Source organism: Neoarius graeffei, chromosome 15 (genome assembly GCF_027579695.1).
Source record: "Neoarius graeffei isolate fNeoGra1 chromosome 15, fNeoGra1.pri, whole genome shotgun sequence".
Taxonomy (NCBI): domain Eukaryota; kingdom Metazoa; phylum Chordata; class Actinopteri; order Siluriformes; family Ariidae; genus Neoarius; species Neoarius graeffei.
Window position 1 is genome coordinate 38,319,387 of NC_083583.1, and position 12,856 is coordinate 38,332,242.

A 12,856-nucleotide genomic window follows, 5' to 3' on the forward strand; every position below is an offset into this window, starting at 1 on the left:
GTGACATCATTCTGTCGCTAAACGAACAGCTGATCACCCCAAGGTGCTCGCTAACCGCCAATATTTATTGGTTTGGTCCTACGTTTCCTTTCCTTTGCAACATAATGTCTTTTCTTCTCGCTTTCTGTTACTGTAGTCGGTCTTTCACGTTTCATTCACACACTCACGTCCTCTAGTTCCCTCTTAGGTTTCAAATTTGTATCCCACGATGCCTTGCACGAACGTGGCAAGCCCACCACGTGATGCATGACAGTCTCTTGTTTTGCGTCATGGTGAAGCAGAAAAAAAAATGTGAGACGAGGTGGCTGAGTGGTTAAGGCGATGGACTGCTAATCCATTGTGCTCTTTTTTTTTTTTTAAGATTTTTTTTGGGCTCTTTTCACCTCCACTGGACAGGACAGTGCAGAGACAGGACAGGAAATGAGCGGGAGAGAGAGACGGGGAGGGACCGGGAGACGACCCCGGGTAGGAACCGAACCCGGGTCCCTGGATTCATGGTACGGCGCCCTAGCCACCCGAGCCACGACGCCCCATCCATTGTGCTCTTGGGCAGCACGGTGGTGTAGTGGTTAGCACTGTCGCCTCACAACAAGAAGGTTCCGGGTTCGAGCCCAGCGGCCGGCGAGGGCCTTTCTGTGTGGAGTTTGCATGTTCTCCCTGTGTCTGCGTGGGTTTCCTCTGGGTGCTCCAGTTTTCCCCACAGTTCAAAGACATGCAGGTTAGGTTAACGTGGGGCGGCCTTGGGCTGAAGTGCCCTTGAGCAAGGTGCTTAACCCCTGACTGTTCCCTGGGCGCTGTAGTGTGGCTGCCCACTGCTCTGGGTGTGTGCACGCACGCGCGTGTGTTCATTGCTTCAGATGAGTTAAACGCAGAAGATGAATTTCACTGTGCTTGAAGTGTGCATGTGACAAATAAAGGTTTCTTGTTCTTCTTAAAAAAAATAGCAATGAATTTAGAGCCACGTGATCCTAAATTCATTAACTGTTCTATTTAAAAGGAACAGTCCACCGTACATCCATAATGAAATATGCTCTTATCTGAATTGAGACGAGCTGCTCCGTACCTATCCGAGCTTTGTGCGGCCTCCCAGTCAGTCAGACGCGCTGTCACTCCTGTTAGCAATGTAGCTAGGCTCAGTATGGCCAATGGTATTTTTTGGGGCTGTAGTTAGATGCGACCAAACTCTTCCGCGTTTTTCCTGTTTACATAGGTTTATATGACCAGTGATATGAAACAAGTTCAGTTACACAAATTGAAACGTAGCGATTTTCTATGCTATGGAAAGTCCGTACTATAATGACAGGCGTACTAACACCTTCTGCGCACTTCGGCAGCACATTGATACGGAGCTCAGATATCAATGCGCTGCCGAAGCGCGCAGACGGTGTTAGTACGCCTGTCATTATAGTGCGGACTTTCCATAGCATAGAAAATCGCTACGTTTCAATTTGTGTAACTGAACTTGTTTCATATCACTGGTCATATAAACCTATGTAAACAGGAAAAACGCGGAAGAGTTTGGTCGCATCTAACTACAGCCCCAAAAAATACCATTGGCCATACTGAGCCTAGCTACATTGCTAACAGGAGCGACAGCGCGTCTGACTGCGTCTGACTGACTGGGAGGTCGCGCAAAGCTCGGATAGGTACGGAGCAGCTCGTCTCAATTCAGATAAGAGCATATTTCATTATGGAAGTACGGTGGACTGTTCCTTTAAAAAATAATAATAATAAAATTGGAAGTCTGTGATTTGGGGCGGCACGGTGGTGTAGTGGTTAGCGCTGTCGCCTCACAGCAAGAAGGTCCGGGTTTGAGCCCCGTGGCCGACGAGGGCCTTTCTGTGTGGAGTTTGCGTGTTCTCCCCGTGTCCGCGTGGGTTTCCTCCGGGTGCTCCGGTTTCCCCAGCAGTCCAAAGACATGCAGGTTAGGTTAACTGGTGACTCTAAATTGACCGTAGGTGTGAATGTGAGTGTGAATGGTTGTCTGTGTCTATGTGTCAGCCCTGTGATGACCTGGCAACTTGTCCAGGGTGTACCCCGCCTTTCGCCCGTAGTCAGCTGGGATAGGCTCCAGCTTGCCTGCGACCCTGTAGAACAGGATAAAGCAGCTAGAGATAATGAGAGGAGTCTGTGATTCAAATTCAGTGACTTTCGGTCCACTAAACAAAAATAATTGGGTGTCAGGGAAAATTCTTGTGACCTACACTTGAAAAACCTGAAAGGCAGTCTAGCTTTAAACATTATTTTCACAGTGAAAATAATAATGACTCCTTACTATTTACTGCCACACTTTAATCAGTAGAGTTGTTCGGCTTCTGTTTGTGCACATCCCACTGAAAGCCTACATCAAAGCAGTACTGAGTTTATCTTTGCTATAGTTTTTTTCAAACCACAAGATGTCGCTATTCTTGATGCACCAAGGTTTCAGAACACAATCGGGGAAAAAGTCTCAGGGCTTCATGCACCCAGCCTTAAAAGTGCCATTCCACCATTGGATGTATTCTTTGGCATAAAATACAATATATTTTATGACAACATGACTAGACAGAGAAATCTTTTAGCTTCAAAATGATATATCAAACATAATTTTTTGACAACGACAAATATATTAATTTTGCGACTAAAGTCACCTACCCTTTTAATTTCCGCGCGGTAGTGAAACGTGATGTCATCGGCAGGTTCCCCTTCTTGTGTACCACGTGTCGGTCTATTTTTAGACCAGGAAACCCCCAAAGTGAGAGAGTCATTTCTCCTCGTATATGGGGGCCAAAATAATTGCGAAAAATTTTGAGTTAATCTTTCAGTTAGCTAGATTTATTGGTATTAGCTAGATTTATTGGTATTATTTTTATCGCGTTCTATCCGCCATTGCTGATAATATGTGCCACGTCACACGTCACGTGGTACACAAGGGGAACTTGCCGATGACATCACGCGCGGAAATTAAAAGGGTAGGTGACTTTGGTCGCAAAATTAATATACTTGTCGTTGTCAAAAAATTATGTTTGATATATCATTTTGAAGCTAAAAGATTTCTCTATCTAGTGATACCATTTATATATGTTGTCAAAATATATTGTATTTTATGCCAAAGAATACATCCAATGGTGGAATGGCACTTTAATACAGACCTGTCATTTGCAACTGGGCTGTTATTGAAAGTTAATCAGAACTGAGACTTCAGCAGGGCTGTGCTATAAACTAAACCACTGAATTTGGAACGAAATGAGAAAACTGGTAGCATGGTGGTACAGTGGCGCACTGTCACTTTACAGGAAGCAGGTTCTGGGTTCAAACCTGCCGGTCAACGTGGGGCCTTTCTGTGTGGAGTTTTTATGTTCTCCTCGTGCCTGCGTAGGTTTCCTCCGGGTGCTCCAGTTTCCTCCCACAATCCAAAGACATGCGGATTAGGTCAACTGGATACTGTAAATTGCTTATAGGTGCGAATGTGAAGCTTTGTTCATCTCTGTGTTAGACCTGTGATAGACTGGCAACCTGTCCAGGGTGTACCCCGCCTCTCAACCAATATCAGCTGGGACTGGCTCCATCTCACCCACAACGGATAAACAGTATAGAGAATGAATGAATGAATGAAACGAAACCTTCAGCATTACCTTCGATGTCCCATCACGATCATCCGCAGTTTGTCACCAAGATCTTGCATCTCATGGATCTGAACGAAAGTCCCTGTGTTGTAAACAGCATCCAAACTTTCCACAACATCTGACTCGTCACTGATACAAACACAGAAAGCAGGAGTGTTCAAACACACACACACAAACACACACAAATCTTTATAATATTAATTTAATCCTTACTTATCATCCTTCTTGAGGAAGATGCCAGCGTAGGGCTGAGCAAGTCGCACTTTAGTCCTCAGCAGATCCATCAGTGGCTTATTCTTCACCTGGACACAAGTGACATAACATCTGTTCTTAGTGTTACTTTAGACTGTTTTCAGAAGTGTAAATGTGATCAATATACTTATAAGACGTTTAAATGTTAGCTGTGTAATATTTTACTTATAGTTTACTTCAATATTTTACTGATTGCTTTCTAATTCCATCAAGTGTTTTTTTTTTTTGGGGGGGGGGGGGGGGGGGCACATGATAAGCAAATAAAACAGAAAATGGTAACATGAACATGTTAATTCAAAATCTGTATACGTGTTAATTGTTTTATAAACCATTTTTATTACACTTTAGGGAAATGTTTACATTACTGTTCAAGTGTACATGAATACGGGTATAGGAGGCAGCGGACATTTAGAGAGGATTACAGGGATGATGAAATGTCCAGTCAAAATCTATCATGACCTGCTCAACTAGTGTAAATGCATTAATTCTTAAAGGGCTGATGACACGAACATGACTCTATGCAATTTCTTAAATAAACTATACAACATGGCAAACGTTAGATTTCTGTTATAATTACGTGAAAAGAAGCTGTTGTTACGCGAATATCCAACTTTTAATTGCACAGCGCAAGAAAACTGGGTCCGTGGCTCGCGGCCATGTTGTGACGTCAGTGGAAGAACACGCTGCGGTTCACTGGCTGTTCTACTCTGGTTCTACTCAATGGAAACGGCGCATGAAAACGCTGGTGAACTCTCTAGTGCTAGCTCTTCCTCTTCTGGGAGTCTAGAATTGTGTTGATCTCTTCCGAATAGAATCTATGATAGTCTACCCTCTTTACCCTTTGCCTCTCGTTGCTAGGCAGCAGTTACATGAAAGCCGCAAGCTTTCACAAGCAAATACATGACTGATATCACGCCGACTTTATGATTACATTTATGATCATCATGTAGAATCTATAGCTCTACGTACCTTTATCTTATGTCATTTCACAACACATGTTCTGACAGGAGGACTGTCTTTGGATCCGGCATAGCTACTAGTAGACCCCCTCCGGAATACTGGCAGTGTTGCCAGATTGGGAGGTTTCCCGCCCAGTTGGGCGGTTTCAAGTGCATTTTGGTGGGTTTTGAACATATTTTGGGCTGTAAAACTTCAGCAGTATCTGAAACGTCAGATACTGCTGACGTTTTCCAGCCCAAAATATGTTCAAAACCCACCAAAATGCACTTGAAACCGCCCAACTGGGCGGGAAACCTCCCAATCTGGCAACACTGTGTAGGCACTGCTGACGGTAGTAACACACGTTTGTGCTGAACTGAACACCCAAGAGATTCTTTTAAGCTGGGAAGGGTGTCAAAACAATCCAAATCGAAGTGTTCAGAGCACAGGACGGATGTTGGTGAGGGCTCCCACTTGTCACGAGTGCGCCTGACTTGCTTCACCCACTTCGCATGCAGCTCGGGATCTCTGGGAAACTTGAATAAACTTACCCCATCTTTGTGGGTTTTGGAGCAAAAGCCGGCAACACAACGCGAAGGCATAATAACTAATATTATACATATACACATATATATATATAAAATAATGTATAATAATGTCTAATAAAAATACTAATAATGATAAACTGAACACCTGCCGCATCAACAACAAACTGGTAAGTGAGGAGGAAGGTTCTTTCGCTGACGTCATATAGCTCCTCCTCCTCTTTCGTCTCCTGGGTGCTGCAGCCCCGTCAAATTTGCCCAGATAGCCGTGTTTTTTTATTATAACTTGTAAAATCAGCGCCTTCATGAATTAATATATGGATCATTGGGAATTACTTTTTATGTTATAAAACATCGCCAAAGATGTCAAAAACGTGTCATCAGCACTTTAAAGTTGTACTGAAATTTATTGATATACTGTACATTTATTAAAATCTTACCAATGCATCTATTTGATAAGGAGAAAAACAAAACATTTCACACTGTCTGTGATAAGTTCATAAAAAATTATGCTGTAAAACATCACTATATTTCCATAATTAATTATGTAAGGAATAAAACACATGGAGGTGTGCCGTTCTAGGAAAATAATCAACAACTCAGGGATGTGATGAAGCAGAGTTACTCTTACCACCTTGAAGTGGATTATTCTCCTATAACAGCAAACTGTTTTATTCCTTTTATACCACAGCAATTTGTCAGCGATTACAATTTTGAATTTATGAATGAACATGACAAGCTTTATAAACTATGAATGATATAAACAGTCGTTCCTTCTCCAGGCTCGGTCGCTCTCTCTCTCTCTCTCTCTCTCTCTCTCTAGTTAACATGCAGCTTGTCATGTTTCTGTCCTGTAAACTCTGTTGCAGCAGAAAACATCCTTACTGACAGAAAGCACTGACACTACAGATTCCTGCCATAAAACGTTAAATAAACATCTCCAACAAAACAAAGGAGCTTGCCATTGACTTCAGAAAATGATCGGTTAAAATAAATGCCAGCCTGGTGATCTCTGGAGAGGAGGTGGAACAAGTGGGGAGCTTCAAGTACCTTGGTGTTCACCTCTCAGAGGACCTGACATGGGGAGTGAACACCAGAGAGGTGGTGAAGAAGGCCCAGCAGAGACTCTTCTTCCTGCGATCCCTGAGGAAAACTGGGCTCTCACAGAAGCTCCTCACCAACTTCTACCAGTGCAACATACAAAGTGTTCTGAGCTATGGATGCATAGTGTGGTTCTCCAGCTGCACCTCAGAGGAGAGGAAAGACCTGCAGTGGATCATCAGGACTGCATCTAAAATCATTGGTACCCCTCGCCGATCCCTGGAACAGATTTACTCTGCCAGGCTGAGAAACAGAGCCACAAAGATTAGGACTGACTGCACTCACCCCGGACAATGTCTTTTTGACACCCTTCCCTCTGGTCATAAACTCACGAACAGCAAGACACCAAAACAGCTTCTTCCCCAGGGCTGTAAAAGCTCTGCTGGAGGCCTGATCCGGACTTGGACTCTCACTCTGCACCTTACTGTGTTTGGCTACATTGTATAATTACATACTGTAATTTATACTGCTGCTTACAGTATATGCCAATATGCTGCTTTTTAAAAGGTTATGTATATCCATCCATCCATTATCTGTAGCCGCTTATCCTGTTCTACAGGGTCACAGGCAAGCTGGAGCCTATCCCAGCTGACTACGGGCGAAAAGCGGGGTACACCCTGGACAAGTCGCCAGGTTATCGCAGGACTGACACATAGAGACAAACAACCATTCACACTCACATTCACACCTACGGTCAATTTAGAGTCACCAGTTAACCTAACCTGCATGTCTTTGGACTGTGGGGGAAACCGGCGCACCCGGAGGAAACCCACGCAGACACGGGGAGAACATGCAAACTCCACACAGAAAGGCCCTCGCCAGTGGCGGCTGGCCCATAGGGGGCGCTCGGGCGCCGCCTTCCCAGATCTCATCTCATTCATCTCTCGCTGCTTTATCCTGTTCTACAGGGTCGCAGGCAAGCTGGAGCTTATCCCAGCTGACTACGGGTGAGAGGCGGGATACACCTTGGACAAGTCGCCAGGTCATCACAGGGCTGACACATAGACACAGACAACCATTCACACTCACATCTACGGTCAATTTAGAGTCACCAGTTAACCTAACCTGCATGTCTTTGGACTGTGGGGGAAACCGGAGCACCCGGAGGAAACCCACGCGGACACGGGGAGAACATGCAAACTCCACACAGAAGGGCCCTCGCCAGCCACAGGGCTCGAACCCGGACCTTCTTGCAGTGAGGCGACAGCGCTAACCACTACACCACCGTGCCGCCGCCTTCCCAGAGATATATATATATATATATATATATATATATATATATATTAGTGCTGTCAAAAATGTCGCGTTATTAACGCGTTAACTTGACTCAATTTTAACGGTGATAATTTTTTTTATCGCGAGATTAACGCTCTGTGACATGATGTAGGTTTTTCATAAGCTTTTGAAACTGCCAGGAACTTGGAACAGAGACTTTGCTTAGAAAAACAATAGCAGCTAGCCACACCCCGTACAGCCAGAGTCCTCTGCCCTCCTCCCTCAAAGAACCAGCGCGGGCAGGGCGCGCTAGTAGAGATGGGATTTATGGCTCTTTGATGGGATCCGCATCTTTGTGATCCGTTCTTTGAAAAGAGCCGTTCAAAAGACTGGCTCATTTGGCTCTTTTTAAATTTTTATTCAGGTTTAAGAAGACAGCGTCTACAGAAGCCAGATCCCTCTGAACTGTAAACTCAATGCTATCCCAGAAATCCTTCCTGTAATATGCAAATTTGGCCGCCTCTGATTGGACAGCACGACGCATCAACAGGTAGAAAGTGTAAAAGTACAAAATGTGTTAAGTGAGCTGAAACAGTAAAGATCAGATTCAATGCAATATTTATCAACGAACAACTTAAACTTAATAGTGTACTTTATATTATAATCAAGCATGTCAAGCCTACCGTCACTGTGTAACCTGTCTCTCTGATAGACTAACTCAAGCAGTAGATCACTTCACTCATGGTTCTCTTGTTAGTCTCGGGACGAAGAGCTACGGTGCTCAGCTTAGGTTTCAGTTTGCAGTGGCTGTGTCAAAGATGTGTTATGCGTTGCAATAAGAAAAACATTGGTACAAAACAAGCCCATTCACTTTTTTATGCTGGTAAGAGAATTTTTTCGTGTGACAAAAATGTGCGATTAAATTGCGATTAATCGCGAGTTAACTATGACAGTCGCGACATTAATCGCGATTAAATATTTTAATCGCTTGACAGCACTTATTTATATATTTTATATATATATATATATATATATATATATATATATATAAACATTTATTTTATTTATTTTTTTAAACAAATTTTATCATCAATGCAATGTCAGTTTTACTTAATAGTGTGTGCCTACATGCAATCTGAATTATTTAAACAACATTTCCACCAACTGACTCTTATTCAACAGTGAATTTCCACTGACAGACTCGGATCATTTCTCTTCTTGGGCACTCGTCAAAGCGCCCCAGAAGTGCAGCGAAATAGCCAATCGTGTATGGTTGCTAGGGAAAAATAATAAATATTTGGCCAATCAGCATGGCCGAACTTAATGATTTTGGGGCGCTGGAAATTTTGCCCCTGCTACAGAAAATGTATCTCTCTGTCTTTGGTTAGAGGTGATGTTCAAAACTAGACTTTTGGTTCATGGTGGACAATAATCACACATCTTTCTTGTCATAGTGTGTATTCACAATAAGTGTGTCAACAATGTTTCACCCCCCCCCGTTTCACAGAAACACACACACACACACACACACACACACACACCTCATTTCATAATCACTCTCTCACACAGAAATCTTACACTCAGCTTAGAATCAGACACACACCACCTCTCTCTCTCTTTATTTTCATACACTCAGTCCCACACTCACCTTAGAAACCTTCCCCCTCTCTCTCTCTCACTCACTCATTCACACACATACTGTTGATTTGTATAGTTTCAGCTGAAATCATACCTTTGGTGTTAACTTCTCTCAAAAACCTGAGTATTGTATTGTATTTGATACCGTTCCTTTCCAAAGCATAAATGGAGCCGAATATAGCTGTAAATTGTTAATTTACTTTATCTGGGAAACTGCTGATTTTGAGAAGGAAATTAAGTTATTATTGTGGAATTGTCGTCATTTTCTGACTGTTCATTTGAATGCTTATACTGGAGTAGGCAGGGAAATCTATTGGCACACACCAGCCCCACCAAGACTTTTTTTCACCAGCCGCCACTGGCCTTCACCTCGAACCCAGGCCTTTCTTACTGTGAGGAGACAGTGCTTCCCCGGTTGTGTTATGTTATTTATTTTATTGATATACTGCTGTGTCATGGTGGTGTAGTGGTTAGCGCTGTCACCTCACAGCAAGAAGGTCCAGGTTCGAGCCCCGTGGCCGACGAGGGCCTTTCTGTGCGGAGTTTGCATGTTCTCCCCGTGTCCGCGTGGGTTTTCTCCAGGTGCTCCGGTTTCCCCCACAGTCCAAAGACATGCAGGTTAGGTTAACTGGTGACTCTAAATTGACCGTAGGTGTGAATGTGAGTGTGAATGGTTGTCTGTGTCTATGTGTCAGCCCTGCGATGACCTGGCGACTTGTCCAGGGTGTACCCCGCCTTTCGTCCGTAGTCAGCTGGGATAGGCTCCAGCTTGCCTGCGACCCTGTAGGACAGGATAAAGCGGCTAGAGATAATGGGATGAGATGAGATATGCTGCTGTGATTTGAGCCCTCAAACAGTGTCTCGTTATATAGTAATGTGCAGTGACAAAGAATCCATCCCTTACAAAAAACTTGAGCATATCAATGATCACACGTTTTTCTGTTAAATATCAGCGAATGTTTGTTGATGATTAGACACAGGTTATGTGACGTGTCCGATATGAGAGTCCTATGAATGATCTGTTTGTCACATTAGAAACTAAAACACATCTGAAGGAGCCGGAACTACTATCACCACCTTCTGACCAATCAGATTCGAGAATTCAGCAGCGCTGCTGTAATATCCTGACTTGTATAAAACAACATCACTACCTCGATTATCTTAATGAACCGCGGAAAAACCGGGTTCCTGGTCACAGCAATGAGCGGCACGTTGGGAAACACTTCCGGCACCATCATGGGCGTGAGAGCGGTGATGTGCGGGGGAGCAGAACCGGACTCAGCTCCATCTCCACCGGGTTCATCGTCACTAGGACCGCTGCTCTCTGCTCCATCCTCTCCCGGGAGGCCGCTGCTCCTGTTGCCGAACAGGTATCTCCTCTGGTCGTGGTTCATAAACAAGCCAGGTCCTACACTTCCCCTGTCCGGCGGAAGCACACCGGCGATTCTGGTCCATTTTCTCAGATGGGTCACGCGCGCAGGTCCCGTCACTGATGTAATGGTGCCGCTACAAAACTTTTGACTTGAAATGTAAGAATGTGATCGGTTTGCGGTAAATCCGCTCCGGCTAAGCGACTCTCCCGGATACAATCCATTAAACTCAGCGCCAAACTTTTTAACATACTTGCTACAGAAGACGGTCCCATTTTTATAAGCCTGCCTGTATCTGCTCCACAGCTTCACGTACGCAGCCATGTTGATCTCGAGGGTTCTACAAACAGCCTCCCACTTCCGGCCACTTGTGATGACGACAGTTTGTTTACCCGTTCCATATGTACATATTATTTTTTATCATTATTCCTTTAAAAAAAAAAACATTTTTATATTGACAATCCCCCCCCCCCAATTTCTAATTAATTTGGAAAAGTTTTATAGTATTTTTTTAAGTTTTTTGCTTTTTTTCAAAGTAAAAATAACTATAAACTTCTTTCTACAATATCTCGCCCTTCTTGTGTTATAATATAAAAATACTGTACTTGTTTTGTGCTTTTTTAATTGCTCAGCTTCCTTTTTAAATATCAAAAAAACTTTTGGGTTGATATTAGATTTATGATTATGCAATTTACCTAATAAAATAAGTTATATAATATTGGTCAAATTTATCACGTGGGATATTGATGGTCAAACAATGCATTTCGAAATTAAAAGAAAAGGTCATTTCAGTGTTCTGTGTGTATAAAATTCTAAAATAAAATGCCTTCTTGCCAAAAGGAAAAAAAAACACGAGAAAGGGGAGAAAACAATAAAAATGAAAAACAGTTTGTTTACCCATTCCATACCGGTATCTATGTACTTTCATATGTACACATTATTTATCATTATTCCTTTTTTAACATGTTTTTTTCGATATTGAAAAACTCTCCCCCCATTCCTAATTAATTTGGAAAATTTTTACAGTATTTTGTAGTTGTTGGGTTTTTTTGAAAAGTAAAAATAACTATAAACTTCTTTCTACAATATCTCGCCCTTCTTGTGTTATAATGTGAAAATACTGTACTTGTTTTGTGCTTTTTTTTAATTGTGATATTTTAATCTTTAATTAAAAACAGAAGAAATTACGATAGTATTTATACTCTGTTCATTACTCTTGTGTTGTTCCACTGTATTAAATAAAATGGAGGGGGGACAGGCCTACAGGATCCATAAATTCAGCATATTAAGCAATAACTTAAGGAGAAGAAAACTAATTAAAGAAAACAACACGTCTATAATATAGCCATATGATACGATGATAAGATAAGAATATGATATTACTTACCATGCTTTGCATACATTGCTAAAATTGTAGCTTATATTTTGATTTAAATGCAACATAAATCAATTTACAAGCAGATAAGTTATTAGTATCAAAAAAAGGAGATAAGAATGGCTGAAATGCAATCTAATCAATATTTATAAAAATAAGAGGAAGCAATTATGTGACACACAAAAAAAGTTATTTTCACAAAAAAAACCACATATTCAAAGGTTTACAAGCTTTCTTATGCTTAGATGTAGAGTGTAAAAATAAGTAAAGCTCAGCTTCTTTTTTAAATATGAAAAAATAGATTTTATGCAATATTGCTAAAAATCTTCTATAGGAATCCTATAGAAAACTTAATGGAAATCCTGTAGAACTCTAGTACTCAAGTTCTATAGGAAAAAAGTTCTATAGGCACATTCTATAGAAATAATTCCTATAGAGCAGATCCTATAGACCAGTTCCATATACCCAGCAATTCCACAGCTACTATTGCCACAGGTTCTTTTGGCATTCTTCCATGCAAGCTTCACTGCTGATCATCTCATCTCATCTCATTATCTCTAGCCGCTTTATCCTGTTCTACAGGGTCGCAGGCAAGCTGGAGCCTATCCCAGCTGACTACGGGAGAAAGGCGGGCTACACCCTGGACAAGTCGCCAGGTCATCACAGGGCTGACACATAGACACAGACAACCATTCACACTCACATTCACACCTACGATCAATTTAGAGTCACCAGTTAACCTAACCTGCATGTCTTTGGACTGTGGGGGAAACCGGAGCACCCGGAGGAAACCCACGCAGACACGGGGAGAACATG

The 12,856-nt window shown here is 42.4% G+C and overlaps 1 protein-coding gene across 1 annotated transcript in view; it reads right to left on the reverse strand.

Annotated features, from left to right (window-relative positions):
- lonp1 (lon peptidase 1, mitochondrial) overlaps nucleotides 1–11,014 on the reverse strand; it is a 34,845-nt gene extending 23,831 nt beyond the window's left edge. Inside the window, exons 1-3 of the mRNA XM_060941275.1 lie at nucleotides 10,447–11,014; nucleotides 3,819–3,907; nucleotides 3,615–3,734 (exon numbers count right to left, since the gene is read on the reverse strand). Of these exons, the coding sequence (XP_060797258.1) occupies nucleotides 3,615–3,734; nucleotides 3,819–3,907; nucleotides 10,447–10,989 (752 nt within the window). The 5' untranslated portion in view covers nucleotides 10,990–11,014. The remainder of the gene's footprint in view (nucleotides 1–3,614; nucleotides 3,735–3,818; nucleotides 3,908–10,446) is intronic.
- Nucleotides 11,015–12,856: the final 1,842 nt, after the last annotated feature.